At 41.7% G+C, this 20646-nt stretch overlaps 1 protein-coding gene across 1 annotated transcript; it reads right to left on the reverse strand.

The window, feature by feature from the left end:
- Positions 1–19147: 19147 nt before the first annotated feature.
- LOC136121069 (mitochondrial ornithine transporter 2-like) lies at positions 19148–20053 on the reverse strand. The gene has a single exon (XM_065874865.1). It carries the CDS (start codon positions 20051–20053, stop codon positions 19148–19150), a length of 906 nt encoding a protein of 301 aa, XP_065730937.1.
- Between the last annotated feature and the right edge of the window lie 593 nt (positions 20054–20646).

Raw genomic sequence — 20646 nt, forward strand, 5'->3', positions numbered from 1 at the left:
CCACCAGACAACTATTTTACATTGGGTAGTGTATAGCATCCACAGGTTTTGATTTTACAATACTAGGTAGGCGAAGTGTTCCCTTGCCCTTCGTAATATGCATTCCCATAAAACATCCAGGAAAAGTTGACACACTTCTTTTTTTTTTAATTAATTAATTTTTTATTTTATTTTTGGCTGCATTGGGCCTTCATTGCTGCACGCGGGCTTTTTCCAGTTGCAGCAAGCGGGGGCTACTCTTCGTTGCGGTGCGCGGGTTTCTCATTGTGGTGGCTTCTCGTTGAGGAGCACGGGCTCTAGGCATGCGGGCTTCAGTGGTTGTGGATCGCGGGCTCCAGAGCGCAGGCTCAGTAGTTGCGGTGCACGGGCTTAGTTGCTCTGCGGCGTGTGGGATCTTCCCTGACCAGGGCTTGAACCCGTGTCCCCTGCATTGGCGGGCGGATTCTTAACCACTGTGCCACCAAGAAAGCCCCACACTTCTTTACATAATTCTAACTTTCGTAATCCTATCAACCATTACCTTTTTTAGGTAATCTTAATCTAATCTAATCTTAATCTAATTGGGTTTCACCAATGGGCTTTGATACCACAGTTGAGTCCTGGAAACTTCTATTCTCCAGCCCCTGACCATTTTACCCACTCCAGTGCAAAAGTCTTTGGCTACCCAGTGAGGGGTTGAGCCAAGTGACTCTGGCCCTTTTGTCAATCTTTACCTTATAAATCGGCCTGCCCACTCTCCCATGCAATTTCCAGTCAGGTTTCTCATTGTAATGTCTGCCTTCTGACTTTTAAAATTTCTCCAAACAGGGGTAAATAGAGTGGACTCTCTCAACTTTAATGTTGAGAGATCAAAGCGGGGGATGGGTTCCTTTGGCCCACCCAACCTTAGGTAGTGCTGTATTAAAACTTTGTTTTAACCCAATCAATGTCCATTTTATTCACTCCATTTTTTAAATAACCACCTAAGGATTTCTACTCTTCTGGAATGAGTCCTGTGACTCCCCTTTCTGTTTTCTCTTTGTTTTGCTCCTATCGATATTCACTTCATTCATCTTATTCCTTTTTTAAAAATATTTATTTATTTACCTATTTATTATTTATTTATTTATTTGGCCGCGCCAGGTCTTAGTTGCAGCAGGTGGGATCTTCGTTGTGGCATACGGAATCTAGTTCCCTGACCAGGGATCGAACCCAGGCACCCTGCATTCGGAGCGCGGGGTCTTAACCAGTGGATCACCAGGGAAGTCCCTCATCTTATTCCTTAATAACTGTTTTAAAATTTCTACCTCCTTGGGAAGAGTCCTGTGACTTCCCCCTTGGCCTCTCCCCATTCTCTAGTTAATTAACTTAATGTTTTTATTAGCATCTGTAAGACCCAGTGAGGGGAAGCTAAGATAGCAAATTTGATGTTTCCTGAACCTTTTTTAAAATTTATTTTTGGCTGCGTTGGGTCTTTGTTGCTGCGTACGGACTCTCTAGTTGTGGCGTGTCGGGGCTACTCTTCGTTGGGGTGCACGGGCTTCTCATCACGGTGGCTTCTTTTGTTGCGGAGCACGGGCTCTAGGCATGTGGGCTTCAGTAGTTGTGGCTCACGGGCTCTAGAGCCCAGGCTCAGTAGTTGTGATGCACAGGCTTAGTTTCTCCGCAGCATGTGGGATCTTCCCGGACCAGGGCTCGAACCTGTGTCCCCTGCATTAGCAGGCAGATTCTTAACCACTGCACCACCAGGGAAGCCCTGAACGCTTTTTTGATTTGGCAACAATAGGATTATATGGGATGCCCATGTGAAGGGGCCCCTTTAACCTCAGAATTTACCATGACCTGGGTAACAGGTATATTCATCGGGTGAATATCCTGCTCATCATAAAGCCAGTACCACATGGTTTGCATATGAAGCATATCAGCTATTTCATCTGAAGTTTTCCACTTGGCATTCATAGAGGAAGACAAACACTGCAGGGTAAACAGACCTTGCAGTGGCTTTTATCTGGTCCATCAGGCTGGCTGTACCCTCAGGAATAACCTCTTGTGTATCTGAATCACATATAGTCATCTGTGATTGTTCCATAGTGAGCTGTGGGCCCTGTATCAACCCAAACATGCTCTTCCACTCTGCAGCACTCAAAACCAAAGACACAGCCCCCACATTAGTTATGATTCATTTCAGTAAACGTTCTTCAGGAAGCTGATGATACTGATCGACAAAATGAAACAATTCCTTCACACTGTAACCCTGGCTTCAGGAGTTTCTTGGTTTTGTCCTCTCCCCCTCCCACCCGCCCCATGTTGATTACCTTCTTTGTGACCAGAGATCTTAGAGGACTTTCTGTTGTCCCTGCACATTTTTTACCTTGGGGGCAGCTTCGAGGCTAGTGGCCCAAGCTCAGACTCACTGAAATCTGAGTTTGGACCAGCATCAAGGTCTAACCCAGCATTCTCTTTTACTTTTAGTTTAGCTATTACAGATAACAATAACCAAGGGATTGTATGTTTAGCATCCTTCTTATTATTTTGCACTTCCTTATACACCCAGTGATTCCATTCCCCAGGATTTGGATTCCACTGGTAACTTTTACCTTTAGTAACTGACTACAGCAAGCTGCTGCTCCATACCATGGGTGACCATGTGGCCCAGGAATCAGAGGTTCTTCATCCCCTGCCCTTTCATCCTTTCTCTTCCCAAACCACGTGTTTCCCTGAGCCAGGGCTAATCTAGTAAATCCCATGTCACTGACGTCAACTCTTTTGTGTTCTGAGCACCCAATTTCAATGTGAGGAGAGGGGGTTTTCTTCCACACCTCCAACAAGCAATGCTCTGACACCAGCTGGGTATCCTACAATTCAACTCAGTTCTGACACTATCTCCCCTGAGATGGCACCTGATTCCACAAGTTGAGAACTCAGTCCCACAAGACTCCCCCTGCAACCCCAACTGCAGATGCCAATTGCGATACCTGTGCTTCTGACCAACTGGCTACGGATTGGAGGGTCCCAAGATTCCCTTCTCAGACTCCAAACACCAGTGGCAAGCCCAGGTTGCTGTACTGCTGTACCTGTACTTCTGACCGACTGACTGTAAATCAGAGGTTCCCACAAAGCTTGGGTTTAATTAATTTGCTAGAGTGGCGCAGAACTCAGAGAAACATTTTACTTACTAAATTACCAGTTTATTATAAAAGGGTATAACTCAGGAAGAGCCAGATGGAAGAGATGCGTAGCGCAGGGTATGGGGAAAGGGGCACAGAGCTCCCATGCCCTCCTAATGTGCCACTCTCCCCAAATATCCATGTGTTCACCAACTGAGAAGCTCTCTGAACCCTGTCCTTTTGGGTTTTTCTAGAGGCTTAATTACACAGGCATGGTTGATTAAATCATTGGTCATTGGTGATTAAACTTAATCTCCAGTCCCTCTCCCCTCCCCAGATGTCAGGGGAAGGACTGAAAGTTCTAATCTTCTAATTACATGTTTGGTTCTCCTGGCAACCAGCATCCCATCCTTAGGTGCTGTTCCAAAAGTCAGCTCATTAACATAACATAACAAGAGACACCTTTATTGCTCTCTTCACTTCACTTAGGAAATTCCAAGGGTTTTAGGAGCCGTATCAGAAACCGAGGATGAAGATCAAATATATATTTCCTATTATAAATCACAATATCACACTGGGTGAGAGATATGTTTATGGAACTCTCCAGAATGGAGTACAGAGTATGTAGATATATGTGCCTCATATGAATGCTCACTAAATGTTCAACATTGCAGTTGTGAATATTAATACTGAAATTGAAAAGAAGGTCAATTATGTGGCTTTTTACTTTAAAAACATTACATAATGCTTACTATGTGCCAGGCATAGTTCTATCCATAAGATATCAGATAGCCCTTTCCCCAGCTATACCAGTATTTGCTGCTAAATGAACATGAAAATCTTAAAGCCCTTGACTCTCTGACTCCTCCAGGCCAACATAAGCAGACTTTTACTACTTGCCAGAGGAAAGCACTATCCCCTTTCCTGGAAATCATACAACAAACTTATGAGGCAGGTGCTTTACAAAGTGACACTTGTTCTTCTCCACATCTGTCCCTCTAATCCACATTCCTTTTAGGCTATAACCTATGGAAAAGTATACTCTCCATTCTGGGGGAGATAACTTTCACAGAAAGAATTGCAAGGCCTGACCGATACATACCAGCAGGATACAGGGAAAATGTGAGAGTGGATTTTGAGGGTATTGGACCAGGGTACAGAATATAAGCCTAGATTTGGTAGAATTAAACGACGTGGAGAACTTGCCCATGACTTGGGATTCTGGCAAGGATACCTAGACCAGATCCTAATACTTTGGCCAGAAAGGTCAAAGGCTTTTTGAAGATTAGACACAATTAATGGCTAATAAATGTAGTGGAGATATGAACTACCCTTGGACATAGTATGGAGGAGAATATCAGAAGGCTCGGAGAGGTGGGAATGTTAGAATGGGTTTACTGTATAAACCCTGAGAACCCAACAATTATGTTCCCTAAGATGGCCCAGAAGTGAGGCTTCTAGTGAGGAAAATACCAACGTTTTTGTAAAGCTCAGTGGGTAACTATCCCCTATAGACAAGGGTTTGTGGTATTGATGCTGGCAAAGAACTGAGCTCTCTGGCATGAATGAGGATAATGAGATTTCAGAATAACAGAGACCAAATGGCTTCACATAACTAGTGGCAAAGTAGATTTAACTACTGCGGCAGCAGCAAGACCATCATGGCAACCAAGGTGTTTTTACACATAGGGATTGTGGCTATGCCTAATAAACCATGGTGTTCCTGGGAGTGAGAAAGATAGACAGCCAAATAAAATGTTGCTTGACTTGTTTAATAAAGATATTTGAGAGCTGGTATACTGCAATGGACAATTGCAGTCCCTCACCCTGTTTTTAGATATGTCAGATCACATACCAGAGCCTGTTAGAAGGGGAAGATGACCCTCTTTAAGGAAGGGCAATGCCACTGCAGCTAAAGACTCTAAGTGTTCCTTCTATCCTTTCCTAAAGAGATCTGCAGCTGTTTGCCTGGGTAACTGCACTTGGGAAAGTGGATTATCCAGACTTCTCAAGGAAGGTGAAATATAGTTCCTGAGCAGACTCTGATAAGAGGTGACCTAAAACACCATAATGGTCCTTCAGTTATAATGCAGGCTTATAGAGATGAAGAGATGAATGGAATTTAGGCCCAAATCCATCTCAGAGTGGGTCCAAAGCATCCACAGACCTACCATGTGATTATTTCCTAGGTCCCTGAGTGTATAATTGGGATAGATATACTCATCAGCTGGAAGAAGCCTGTGCAGAAAAGAATTAATGTAGCAGGCTTAATACTCTATCCTTACAAGGCCCTGCTTGCAAGGTTGGCCCTTGGCTGTTACCTGGGAACTTGGATTTGGGGAGCATTTCCACTGTCCCTTACCACCGGCTTTCTTGGCATTCTGAACTCACAGATCCTAATCGCCTAGATCTGACTCTAAGGGAAAATCTGATACTATCTTCTAAGCACCATTTCAGTTATAGCATGAGCTGTGCTAAACTGAAAGCAGCCACAGGCTCAATAAAGGGAACACAGATGCTGTGCCTGTTACAGATTTAGGAAATGCCTTTGTGGGGCCTTAAACAGAGAAAACATGGATGCTGGCTGGACCATCTGGACCACTTACAGATGCCCACAGGAAAGTCTTATTTACGGATGGGGCCATCTGTAATTGAGGTGCTGACTGGCTCTATATGTCTTTTTTTTTTTTCTCTTTTTTTTTTTTTGCGGTATGCGGGCCTCTCACTGTTGTGGCCTCTCCCGCTGTGGAGCACAGGCTCCGGATGCGCAGGCTCATGGGCCCAGCCGTTCTGCAGCATGTGGGATCTTCCCAGACCGGGGCACGAACCCGTGTCCCCTGCGTCGGCAGGTGGACTCTCAACCACTGTGCCACCAGGGAAGCCCTGGCTCTATATTTCTGATAGAGGTATACAGAGAATGGTTGCATTTCTAATTTGTGAGTACTGTGGAAAGCTGCAAGTTGGGGGAAGGCACATCACAGCAACTATGACCCCCTCTACCCACTCCTGACAGATCAGACTCTGGACCCCCAATGGGGTATGTTCCACTGCTACTGACTTGTGTTCAGATTTCTAGATTGGTTGCAATTTGCATCAATGAACTGATAGTGTGACTCTATTTCCCTCACCTTTTACCTAGTACACACATCTTATTAAGGCAATTTGACTGTTAAATGCAACTATCCACAGAAAGAGATTGATCTGTGTAAATCCATTTTGAAAACCTTTGAAAATTCAGGATATCATCATGATAAATTCCTTAACATGATATGACTTTATGGTAAAAATTATATAAAAAATTGTTTCTGTGAAAATGCTTTTGTCTTGCATATGACCCTTTCAGACAAAAGATCTGGGTAAAAGGAGAGGATGACTAAAAAAATAAAAAGTCATAATTGCTGAATGGGACACATCGATTTTTTAACAATGAAGAAAACACAGCCCGGGGAGGCACAGAGAGTGGGGAGGACATTAACAATGTTTGTTTTTCAGAACTCTTCCTGGAAGCTTCCCTCTCTTCTTGAAGGAAAACTCCCCATGCTGCTTTTCCAAGCTGCTATGAGCATTCTGGATTCAAATGGACTGCTGAGCCCACAGTCACACCTGACAGTGCTGACTATGAGGCAGCAGAGAATGGCTCCAGCTCCTGCACTTTCCATGCAGAACACTTCCAGATGCTGTCCATGCCTGTGAGGTGGAAAAGGTGATGTCATGCACAAGCAAAACTGTTTGGAACCAACTGCCTCAGGAAGCCCCTTTGAAACCAAAAACAACTGAATTATTTGGACTGAACTGAGAATCCTGGAGCAGAAGGCCCCATGGTTAGAGGCCATCTTGAAGTCTCTGTTAACCAGTACTGCCTAACTAATGTATGTCCTGCTTGGGGTGCCCTAACAATGTAAACTCTCTGTTTCCAGAGGTACTACATGTGCCCTCTGGGACTGTATTTCTTCCATGTGTACCCTGCTATCATGACACTGCCTCAGCCCTACAAGGCATTTGTGTCAGCTTCAACTTCCTAGCCAGAGTTGTGCTGTGCCTGACTTGATGCCTTGGGTCAGGTGAAAAGGTTACAACAAAAACTTAAACAGGAAGATACCTGGCTTTCTAAGGTAGGCCTTTACGGTTAGTGGGATTTGTTTAACTGGCCAAATCTAGGACCCATGGAGGGCATAACTGAGGCCAATATTGTATGTTGGTCTCACCCTGCTACATGGGGTCCTACTGATGATAATCTTGTTGTAAGGACACCTTGGCCAAGGCCCAAGGGGATGGGCTGTGCAGGAAAGAGTTACCATAGCAGGCCTGAGACTCCTATCCTTAGAAAGCCCTGCTTGCAAGGTTGGCCCTTTGTTGGCATCTGGGACTTGGATTTGGAGACTGTCCCCAACATTTCATAACTGATAAAGGTCATTTACTGTGCCTAAATTGTATACACAAACAATGTAGTTTATGCTAGGCAGGGGATGCCCATGTGTCCAGCACCCAATAAAACCCCTGGATTTCAGGTAAGCTTCGCTGGTAGACAACACTTCATACATGTTGTTTCAATCTGATGCTAGAAGAATGAAGCACATTCTGTGTGAATCCAAGGAAGAGGACTCTTAGAAATTTCTATCTACTTTCCTCCAGATTTTGTCCAATGCACCTTTCCCTTTGCTGATTTTTCTTTGTATCCTTTTACTGTATCGTTTTACATTCTCATAGTCATGAGTATGACTATACGCTGAGTCTCATGAGTCTTTCTAGCAAATCACCAAACCTGGGGATGGTCTTAGAAACCTTCAATGTCAAACCCTTTCATTTGTTGCCTGACTGGTAGGGTAAGAAACATTATAGTGGAAAACCTGAAATTTCCCTTTCCCTAGCCAAGATAGTAAATAAGTAACACTGCATCCTAATTTCAGAGATGAGCACTACAGTCTAAAAGTTAAAGTATGCAGAGGTGATAGTCTCCTCATATCCTCATTTAATTCACCTGTTCACCCCCTGCAAAAACTGGATGGATCATAGTGATGACAATGGACTGCAATTTGCTTAATCAACTGGCAGCTCCAATTACAGCTGCCATACCAGTGGTTATCTTTACTGGAGCAGATTAGTATAACCTTTAGCACTTGGTAGGTGGCTATTTTTCTGGTGAATGCATTCATCTTAAACTCCACGAGTGAATAAAATCAAAAGCAGTTCATCTTCTCATAACAGGGCAGCAAAATATATTCACTGTCTTGCCCCAGAGCTATGTTAACTCTTTCCCTTTCTTTTGTAACATACTCCACAAAGACCTCAACATTGAACATTCTGCAGAACATAATGTTAAACTACCATATTGATGACATCATGCTAATTGGGCCTAATGAGCAGTAAATGAAAAGGACGCTAGATGGCCTAGCAGGACACATGCATGTCAAAGAGTAAAAGATTAGCCCCATGAAGATTCAGGGGCCTGCCCCATCAGTGATGATTCTAGGGGTCTGGGGCATGCCAGGAAATCACAACCCCAAGGTAAAATACAAGTTATCTCTTGCATCTCTTACCACTAAAAGAGAGGCACTGTCTTTGGGGACCTCTCTGGATTTTAGAGGCAGCATATACCGTATTTGGAACTCAAAATGCTGCCAGGTTTGAGCAGGGCCTGGAGTAAGGAAAAGATACGTAGCAGGTTGAAACTATAATACTAGCCAATCTGATGTGATCTAGTCAATCTGATGTTGCTAAAAATGCCAGTAGTGGATAAGGGTGCTGTGTGGAGTTTCCAGCAAGCCACAGTAGGATGACTATACTGCAAATCTTATAGTGCAGATCCACGCCTTCTATAGCAGATAACTTCTGTGTCCTTATAAGTAGATGCTGTCATGCTCCTGAGCCCTAGTAGAGAATGAGTGGCTGACTATGGGACATCAAACGATCATCATGTCATAAGAGCTGCTTACCGTGGGCTTGGTATCATCGGAGCCACTAAACCATAAGGATTTTTTCTTTTTGTTTTTTAAGAACTGATTTTATTTGGGTAACTGACTAAAGGAGTCTCATTTGTAACCAAGATGGAATTCACAGTATGTTGTTACATTCACGCTTAAGAAAATATATCTCTAGGGCTTCCCTGGTGGCACAGTTGTTGAGAGTCCGCCTGCCAAAGCAGGGTACACGGGTTTGTGCCCCGGTTCGGGAGGATCCCACATTCCACGGAGCGGCTGGGCCTGTGAGCCATGGCTGCTGAGCCTGCGTGTCCGGAGCCTGTGCTCCGTGACGGAAGAGGCCACAACGGTGAGAGGCCCGCGTACCGGAAAAAAAAAAAAAAAAAAATATATATATATATATATATATATGTACAGGAATTTGCAAATTGATATAAACATACATTACTTCCAAGTACATTTCTCCCCTTCTTCCTGGAGGAAAAAGAATAGAGCCATCCAGCAAGTCAACCCCTTCAAAATAACTTTAACACAAAGGACGTAAGTATCTCTAAATCAAAAAAGTGGTTCATCTGACCTACAGGTGTCACGGGAGAGAACATCATGGAATGACAGCAATGACAACAGCTTGACTTCGGATGGAACCGGACTATTTCAAATGGAGTTTCCAGGAAAAATAGGCACTGATTTCTAGAAGGAAATTCACTCTTTACTGAAGCTATTTATTGAGCCAATACGGCTGGTTAACATTCTCACTAGTGTAAAGTAACCCAGCGCAGGACTCGCGGACGACGCCGGTTGAAACCAAACGCACAGTCAGGTCACAACTGGCGCTGCCTGGGCTCCACTGAGAGCTGCTGTCCCCACTCCCCAGATGTGGAGGACCACCCCAATTTCATCTCAGGGCCCCAGTCCATTTCTTCCCATACTGCAACTGTCTAGCATTATACAAGGTACCCTGCTGCTTACCCACTTAAACTACTTTTCAAGTTAATTAGAAAAACTTTTCTTTGAAAAACTTTTCTTTATAAAACAAAGGAAGAAAGAAAGGCGCTGTGAGTAGTACCAAAATTTCAAGGAAGAAATAATTCCAATCTTATACAAACACTACCATAGAATAGAAAAAAAGGGAGAACACGCCCTTAAAATGTTTTGCATAACCCTGATAGCAAGAAAGGAAAATTAAAAGCCAATATCACTCACTGACATAAAGTAAAAGAGAAAAAAATCATACAATAATTTTTAGAGACACAGAAGAAGGATTGGATAAAATTCTGTTTATAATGGGGGAAAAAACTCCTTAAATTAGAAATAAAACTTCCTTAATCTTTAAATGATATGAAAACATGTACAGCAAAACACATTAATGGTGAAATGTTAAAACCTTTCCTCTGACATCAGAAACCGGACACAAATGCCCACTATTACATTTATTTGATATTGTACTGGAAGTTTTGGCCAGCATGATAAGGCAAAGAAATACAAGTTATGTAGATTGCACAGTAAGAAGCAAAGTTGTTATATTTGTAGATGATACTAAGGAGTACAAAGAAAATCCAAAAGTACCTACAGATAAAATATTATAATTAAAGAGTTTAGTAAAGTTGCTGAATTTGAAAAATCAATATAAAATCAATTTATTTTATAAAGCAGTAAACAGAAATTGACATTTTAAATAAAGATAGAATTTATAATAATAAAAAAAAATCAAGTAGCTAGGAATAAGTCTAACTAATAAACTATAAGGCCTCTATGGAGAAACCATATGCCTTTGTGAAGAGACACTAAGATGACTTATATAAATGGAGAAATATATGATGTTCCTGAATTGGAAGATTCAATGTTTTAAAGTTATCAATTCTCTTCTCCCCCAGGACAACAATACTTTAAACATTACATTACTTTAAAATTCATATGAAAGAATAAAATAAGAGCTAGGAAACTTGTTAAGAAAAAAAGTAGGATTAAAAATTTGCCTTAAAAAAAATTTGCCTTACTTATTATTGACTTGTTTTAAAGCTATATTAATCAAGATAGTCTGATATTGGTGCACAGGCAGAAAATTTGACAAATGTAATACATTAGGGAGCTCAAAAATAGACATATATATATGGAATGTTTGAACATTACAGAGATGGCAATTCAGAATGTCTTAGTCTGCTCAGGCTTCTCTAACAAAATACCATAGACTGGTGGCTTAAACAACAGATATTTATTTCACATAGTTCTGGAGGCTGGGAAGTCAAAGACCAAGGTGCCAGCAGTTGGTCTCTGTTTGTTTTTTTTTTTTAACGTCTTTATTGGAGTGTAATTGCTTTACAATAGTGTGTTAGTTTCTGCTTTATAACAAAGTGAATCAGCTATACATATACATATATCCCCATATCTCTTCCCTCTTGCGTCTCCCTCCCTCCCACCCTCCCTATCCCACCCCTCTAGGTGGACACAAAGCACCGAGCTGATCTCCCTGTGCTATGTGGCTGCTTCCCACTAGCTATCTATTTTATATTTGGTAGTGTATATATGTCCATGCCACTCTCTCACTTCGTCCCAGCTTCCCCTTCCCCTTCCCCGTGTCCTCAAGTCCATTCTCTATGTAGCAGTTGGTTTCTTAATGATGGTCTTCTTCCTGGCTTGCAGGCTGCAGCCTCCTCACCATGTATGTATACATACACCATGTATGTATACATACACCATGTATGTATACATACACCATGTATGTATACATACACCATGTATGTATACGTGGTGTAAAGAAGCAGCTCTGATATTTCTTCCTCTTCTTATAAAGACACTAATCACATCATGGGCTCCACCCTCATGACTTTATCTAAACCTAATTAGTGCCCAAAGGCCCCTCCTCCTAACACCATCACAGTGGGGGCTAGGGCTTCAATATATGAACTAGGGTAGGGGGTGGGGCACAAACATTCAGTCCATAACACAGATCAATGCGAAAAGATGAAATGTTCAATTAAAAATGGTTATCCATACAGAAAAAGATTAAATTGGGTCTTAATTTAAAAATCAACTTCAAATGGTTCTAAGACTCAAATGTCAAAAACAAAAACAAAACCCAAAACAACGTTCAAGCTCTTAGTGGAAAATACAGGTTAATGGATTTTAGACCTTGGGCTAGAAATAATTTCTTTAAAAAGACACTGACCATAGAATAAAAGATTAATACATTTGTAATAAAATCAAGAAACTTCATTCATCAATAGACACCTTAAAGATGCGAAAAGGTACAAACCAGGAGAGGATACTCACATATACACACTGACAAAGAATTAATATCAAGGATATATAAAGAACTCCTACAAACCAATATAAATAAAAATAACAATAGAAAAATGGTAAAAGACATGAACGAACATTTCACAGAAGAAACATATAACCAATAGATGCACAAAGAGATGTTCTTTTGCTGTAATTAGAGAAATATAGATCAAAACCAAGATCAGGTAGATTTTTTTGTTTGACAAAAATTTAAAAGCCTGACACTGCCAAGTGTTAGAAAGCATGTGGATACAAGAGATTCAGGCCTATATATTGCAAGTGCATGTAAAAATCAGTACAACTACTTTGCAAAATAGTTGAATATTAGCTATTAAATATAACGATTACTCCTAGATAAATACTTGCGAGTTCCAGAATTTCTATTCCTAGTTATATACCCAAAAGAAATTCTTGCACATTTGCATCAGGAGGTATATATAAGAATGTTTATATTGACAGTGAGCAACAGGAGCAAAAATCAGGAAACCATCCATATGCCTATCAACTGAATGAATAAGCTACGGCATACTCACAAAATGGAATGTTTTACAGTAGTCTAAATAAATGAATTACAGGAACACAAGATGATTGGATTTTAAAAATAAATATTAGAGAAAAAAAAGTACCAAAGTATCACACACAGTATTTTACCCTTACTATAAAATTTAAAACAACTAGAAAAATATATATGTGGGAGTAACATATAATACAAAAAAAAAAAATTCAGAGGAGCAAAGAATGATGCACATAGAATTCAGGATGATAGTTACCTTGATTTGCTGGGTCCAGGGAGTGGTAGGAGGGACCATTTGTACGATCAGATGTATATTACTACCAAGGTCCTGGCATTTGTGGGGAGGTACTGTGTTCACAAATTCTTATTACTATTTCGATAGATAACTACATATATAGATATACAGCTAATGATACTGGATAGGTAAGTAAATAAACAATTCAGGTCAGGTATGGACTAATGATGACAGTTTATCATAATCCAATTCTGTGAACTTGAGGTCCAACCATATAAAAATAAAACAAAACAGCACATGTGAGAGAATATAAAGCACACAGAATCACCAATGAAGTATTCTTGCCAAAAATGTTTAAGCTCAACCAAGCCTTTAGACCTTCTCTCAAGGAGTGAAAGTCCTGAAACCCAGGAGACTTCCTGCCTAGTTCTTCGCACTAACAGACCAGAATCAATCTGGAGGAAAAACTCTTGGATATAGTGCAAGGCTCTTACCGACGTGGTTCAGCTTTGACTCCAGACGGCAAAGAGAAGTGGAGAGGCAAGCATAAAAATAGAAGCAGAGAATTAAAAATAAAAAGCAGTGTGTGCTAAAATCCTTAATGCATTACAAAAGACAGTAATGGCGCCGCGGCCGGCTTCCGGACTCAGAACCCAAGACTTATCCTGCTGCACGGCCTCTTCATGACCAAGTGGGCACCTGAGTCCAAGTAGATTCCCATGTCTGGTGCTAAGGAGACAGAGAAGGCTTTTTGTGGACAAAACCTCCAAGAACCTAGATCGGGAACTCAGAGCACGGGTTGAAGGGTCTGCCATTCATCGAAAGGCAGAAAGGAGTCTTTGCTCCGAATGGACAAAAGAATCATTTGTAAGTCAATGAGCAAAGAAATTAAGTGGGAGGATGCCCCGATTAATGTCTGCTGGTTATTGAGGAGGACCCAGTGAAACTACATTAGGCTGGAGTAGAAATTCTCACTATAGACAATTATCTGGCTTCCCTGTAACAGAAATAATACTCTTTCTGAGTACAATTATTCCCCCCACAGAATGTGCAGAATTGTTAACACACATCAATTTTCTACAAAACTACTTACCCAGCTGTGAAATTTTTTGTCTCAAGGTACAGACTAAAGCCAATAATACCAAATTTTCTGAAGTGGTTTTGAAAAAGCCATTATATCTTTGGCAATGAACAGACCATCAGAACAGATGGTACTCCACCAACCTTGAAGAGATAGGGACACAGGAAGATCCTAGTCCGCCTTTTAAACATCATTTACACCATTCACAAGGAGCCTGTATTTAAAAGTGCTGGCATTTGGAGGGCGCTGAAAACACGGTAGACCATGGAGTTCAAAGGGCAGACCACAGACTTAGATGATAGTTCCAACCCTGAAATAATTTATTTTCTAAAAAGGCTCTCAGAGAAGATTCCTGGGCCATTCCACATGAATTTGGAGAGATCAGAGAGACCAGAGAGTCACAGACTTTGAAACAGGAATGCTCAAAGGGTGCTTACGTTGGAAATGTAGGCTCCAAACAGAGGGTACTTTCTGGCTTGAGCAAAAAATCTCCTGTGACTGTTTTATGCACACAACTTCCTGATAATAATTATCACTCCTTCTTAGAGATATGGGCCAGAAGAAGAGAACCTACTTTCCTTCCAAGTTCAACACCTTGGGGACATTTTCTTGTTTAATTCAAGAAAATGATCAAGTTTGATACTCCACTGCCAGATATGGTCCTTCTGAGATATTACATATACTTAACTGCTGTAGCTTGGTATTAGGATCCCATGAAAGCTGGAACAGAGAATGAATTTCTAGCTACAGTATCACTATAGCATTGCAAGATACATACCATCTGGTCCTGACAGTAGATCAAAGGGTATAATAAGATTTTTCAAATTGAGGGATACCAGGGAGTTCCCTGGCAGTCCAGTGGTAGGACTCGGTGCTTTCACTGCCATGCCTGGGTTCAATCCCTGGTCGGGAACTAAGATCCTGCAAGTTTTGCACCATGGCCCAAAAAAAAAAAAAAAAAATTGAGGGATAGCAGAGAAAACTCTAATTTTAAAAGATACATGCAAGTTCATAGTAGCACTATTTATGATAGCCAAGACATGGAAGCAACCTAAATGTCCATCAACAGATGAATGGATAAAGAAGATGTGGTATGTATATATATATATATATATATATACACACACACACACACACACACACACACACACACACACACACAATGGAATATTATGCAGCCATAAAAAGAATGAAATAATGCCTTTTGCAGCAACATGGAAGAAAGTCAGACAGAAAAAGACAAATATATGATATCACTTATTTGTGGAATCTAAAAAGATGATACAAATGAACTTATTTACAAAACAGAAATAGAGTCAAAGACTTATGGCTACCAAAGGGGAGTGGGGGAGGGAGGGATAAATTAGGAGTTTGGGATTAACATATACACACTACTATATATAAAATTGGTAAACAACAAGGATATATATATATATATATATACACACACACACACATGTATGAATGAATCACTTTGCTATACACTGGAAACTAACACAACATTGTAAATTAACTATACTTCAATTTTTTAAATGTTGAGGGATAAATTATACTATGTGGAAGTAAAGTTTAAAATAAGGCTACGCATCAGAAATATGGATTTGACCAACTTAAATCTTAGAAATAAATACCATCTCACCTCAAAATAAATAAATAAATAAATAAATAGTAACGTGTGAGGTGATGGACATTAACTAACCTTACTGGAATAATCATTTCATAATAAACACATATATAAAATCATAATATTGTACACCCTAAACATGCACAATGTTATTTGTCAATTATATGTCAATAAAGCTGGGGAAGAAAAAAGAAAGAAATACCGTGAAACTAATTTAAAGACTACAAAGAAACCACAATATAAAAACAAAAACACAGTTAAGGAAAAGATTTTACACACACACATCATTGATTTTACATACACACACACACACACATATACACACATAATTTGGATTCTATTTTTTGTTCTAAATTGTATTCTAGAATATTGCTCTTCTGACTGAAAACAAACATCTAGACCATCAGATCCCTGAGAACAGAAACCAGACCATTAATATCTGAATACCCAGAGCTCAATACAGTATACTGTAAATGGTGTGAATTCAATAAATATTTTTATTTAGGTAAATAATTTAATGATAGAACACTCAAATTTCTTTAAACACAATATTTCAAGTTACTATATTTTTGTCTGAGTACAGATCTGGAGTGGTACAAATTGTGTCTAAATATTGAACCATGAATTAAGCAAAAACGGTGGAAAACAATTCTTCTGACTTAGGTTTCAATTCCTTACTCCCACTCTTGCTTGGCTCAAATAATTTCTATTGAAGATATTTAGGTAAACCTTTAATGGACAACATGTGAAAAGGTCCGTTGACTACAGGGCTAATTGAGACAAGCTCATGGGTACTGAGCAGGGGGCCTTCGGACTTTGAAAGGTCCACTTCCTGCAGAAGCCATTCCTGTTCTCTTTTCTGCTTTAATCCAGACCTGCTTGAATGAAGCCCCATTAAGTAGCTACTGACCACTTACGTACATAATATATAACTTAAATGTATAAATAACTTAGAGGTAAAGTAGAAAAATGGTTTTCTTTTAAAGAAAAAGCAAATGGAAGACCAGCCACCGCTCTGGAGCACACCAGGCATGACACTGAGCATCCCCTCCCCAAATGTCTGCTCCAGCCCCCATTTGTCAACATCCATCACCCTGACCCTCTTGCCTCTGGCAATATGGCTAGACTTACCTCAGAGGTTTCACAGATATAAAAAAGCTGAAGGAAATTGGGGATTCCATACTAGGTGTACATTCCACCAGCAGTGATTGACACACATGCTACATGCAATCATTGACACTGGGAGCCTGCCTGTTTTCAGCTTTACAGGCTGCTTAAGAACACTTCTTATTGAGAGAGACTCTGCTGGTCTTGGATCATCATGGAACGATGAGGCTTACTTCAGTAAGAATGACTTTCTTACATTAGAGGGCCAGAGAACAGATGCACAAGTGTGTAGGGATCAGACGAACTATGTTTTTTTGTTTTTGGTTTTTGTCAGTGCCTATATACATACATATGGTATAGTTTAATAAAGTTGCTTTTCTTACGTTTCATTGCTTTGTAAAGTCACATCATATATACAGTCATCAATAAAACTCACAGATGGCCAGTACAAAATTTAGAAGTTTCCAACACTGTAAAAAAAAAATGACAAGGAGTTAGTAGCCCTCAGGTAAACTTCAGGATGGGTCAGCCCTAACATTAATCACTGTGGACTGCAAGCACTAAGTGCTGTCTAGTTCTATTTGAGAGGAGAGGACTGCATCCACTGGTAACATCACCTGATCACCATCAGGGAACAAAAAGTTCTTATGGCTTTGGCACTCTCTGTTCCCTGGAAGGGTTTCTGACTGGTGGAGGCAGAGAGGACAGTGAACGATCCAAAAGGAATCAACAACCCCTAAATGGGCCAATAGTACATCCTGGAATCCTACCCAGGCCAGGACCCTGAGACTGGAAGCTAAGAACTGTTGTCAACTACACGGGTCTTCATCCAAGCACAGAAGCACAGTCCCACCCCTCACCTCTTCCTCAGTCTAAAGTAGAGCAGAGGGGAAGCTCTTTGGGAGAAGAGAGGAAGGACATTTGGTACAGACAAAGGCCAGGCTACTTCCCAGAGGCCTAATGCTCTAGGCCACACCTAACTAAGAGTGTAGAATATGATCCCACTTTGAAGATGAATAGCACTATTTTAAGAGTAGAACATCTTGGGAAAATCCAGGATTCCTACTCTGAAACTTTAGCTCGAGGCTGTGGAAGACACATCAGTATGCAGGTATATTCTCCTCTTAAAAATCTAAGATGACAGAGACCACCCTGGTGGTCCAGTGGCTAAGGCTCCACGCTCCCAGTGCAGGGAGCCCAAGCTGGATCCCTGGGCAGGGAACTAGATCCCGCATGCCACGACTAAAGAAACATTCTGCATGCTTCAACTAAAGATCCTGCATGCCGCAACTAAGACCCAGTGCAACCAAATAAATGAATAAATATTAAAAAAAATTTAGATGAGAAAAAATATGAAATCTTGCCATGTGCGACAACATGGAGGGACCTTGAGGGTATTATGCTAAGTGAAGTAAGTCAGACAGAGAAAGATAAATACTATAGGATTTCACTCATATCTGGAATATGAAAAACTATAATAAACAAACAAAACCCCTAATAAATGAACAAACCAAAACCAAATAAAACAAACATGTCATTACAGACAACAGAGTAGTGGTTATCAGGGCGGGTAGGTAAACGAGGGAGACAAAGTGGATAAAGGGGGTCAACTGTATGGTGATAGATGAAAAATAAATTTTTGGTGGTGAGCACATTGTAGGGTATACAGATGTAGAAATATAATGCCATAAATCAAGATTACCTCAATAAAAAATAAAATAAATCATTGTAAATGGAAAAATGTAGATGGATATTTTCGTTTTCAAGCACCAAAAACTTTTTAAAAACTTTAATTGGCTAATATAGTGCACATGTTAAGCAGACTTTTAAAGAGACCCCACATCTTGAGTGGGTTAAGTCATCATTTATAACCATCTTGAAACATGTTGAACTCGGTTTTTCTAGTGACATGAGATTAAACATGGAAACCAAACTGTGTTTCACTCACAACATATAAGCAAACAAACTGCACGGACATGTGTAGATTTATGCAACAGCCCGGTGATACAACTACGTTTAGCTTTTCAGATTAGGTACATACGGCCATCCACTCGCCCTGTATTATCTCACCAAACACAAGAGCAGCAACTTTTCTATTTCAATACAATTATGGGCAGAAATTATATGATATAAAATGGAGGTTCTTCCATAAAGGTTAAGATTTAGCATATAAGCAGGGAAGACAAAAGCAAAGTTCCCATGAAGTCAAAAATAATACCGCACTGGTCCAGTGCTCCATGAAACTCTGAGTTAAATTATAGTCCTCAAAGGCGTGTACTTGGATCCAGATTCACCAAGACACTTCAGTATGCTTCAAACTGGCTCATCATCATCTTCCTGCTGTATTCATAAGCCAAAAATAGTGCCGCATTGGAAGGGAACGCTCGAATCAAAGTAGCTTTCAGACCAGAATATAAAGCTGGTACTCCTTCGTTTTTCACAACACTTAAAAGAGTTCTGATAAATCCTGCCTGTTTTCCAAACATGGAAAGAACCTGAATTCTGGATTTGATACAATCCACTGGGTATATGACAAGCCAAAGGCAAATTCCAGCAATTCCACCACTTAACATCAAGGGGACAGGGCCTAGTTCATCTTTTGATCCATCCGAGGCAAAAAACGAGCGGCTCAGTTCATACCCACCGAAGAAGAAGAAATAGCCTGGTACTACTTGAAACAGAGTGCTCGTGAGTCCGTGGTAGAAGCCCAACGGGCCATCCTTTCTAAGGATACTCTTCACGACGGACCAAACTGTATTATGGCTTTTTGCTATCCTCCCTGACATCTCCAGTTCGTGCATGGTCTGCAGCCGGCACTTCACCAGCTCAGTGGGGCACAGGGCCAGCGCGGCAAACGCAGAGGCGACGGAACCAGCGGCCGCAGTCTGCAGATCATTCAGCTTCGCCTGCGTGTCCAATCCAACCACTTTCCTCACGAACTGTTGGCAGAAGCCGTAGCACAAGAAGAGGACTGAGTTCTCGGCGACGTAGGCCATCAGCGCGGGGCCGGTCCCTTTGTAGAAGCCCCGCAAGCCCACCTGGGAGTACGTCTTCAGGCCACAGTCGACGAGGCCCTTGTACAGGCCAGGGAACGTCTGCATCTTCACTTTCACTGTGTCGAAGGGCTGCCCGGTCAGGACGCATGCTGTGCCCCCAAGGGCCCCCGCGGTGAGGTCGATGGCGGCTTGGATGGCAGGATTGGATTTCATGTTCGCCCACTCTTCTGCTGGTCACCGAGGAAGGGAACTCTCTGGAGCTTAGGAGGCCGTCCCGTGTCCAGCCGCCTGCTCTTGGCTCTCTCTCCGGCACGGGAGAAGCCGCTTAACCCCAGACTAGGCCGCGGGCCGCCCTCCCCACGCACTGAAATAACCCCCGGCCCGCGGGCCCGCGCGCGCCTCTCCTGGCGCCCTGCGGCCGCCGCGTCTGGGCCCTAAACCCGTCAGCCGCCCTCCCGCTCGCTCCGCGCCGCCCGGCAGTCCCAGCGCCCGCGGGCCCCGGGGCAGACTAGAGAAACCCTTCTAATGACTCTCAATACAGCAGTAGAAAGCTGTCCGATAAACTCCTGCGATTACGGCCAGAAACTCTAGGCGCTGCTGCGGCGGACGAAGACTTGCCTTCCTGTTCGGCCAGAGACCCCCACCTCCCGGCAAAACAAAATGGGAGGTGCTAGATCGCGCCTGGGGTCAAAGGGTCAATCTACAGAGACAAAGGTTTAAAATAGGGAAAACGAACAAACACTTTGCGGGGTTTACCTGACAATCGGTGGCTCCTTCGGATCAGAAAACCCTCAATCGTCTCCGGA

This window comes from Phocoena phocoena, chromosome 3 (assembly GCF_963924675.1).
Source record: "Phocoena phocoena chromosome 3, mPhoPho1.1, whole genome shotgun sequence".
In the NCBI taxonomy this organism is placed as follows: Eukaryota; Metazoa; Chordata; class Mammalia; order Artiodactyla; family Phocoenidae; genus Phocoena; species Phocoena phocoena.

Coding starts and splice junctions, on each gene's coding strand:
- LOC136121069 (XM_065874865.1), bottom strand. CDS start 20,053: ATGAAATCCAATCCTGCCATCCAAGCCGCCATCGACCTCACCGCGGGG.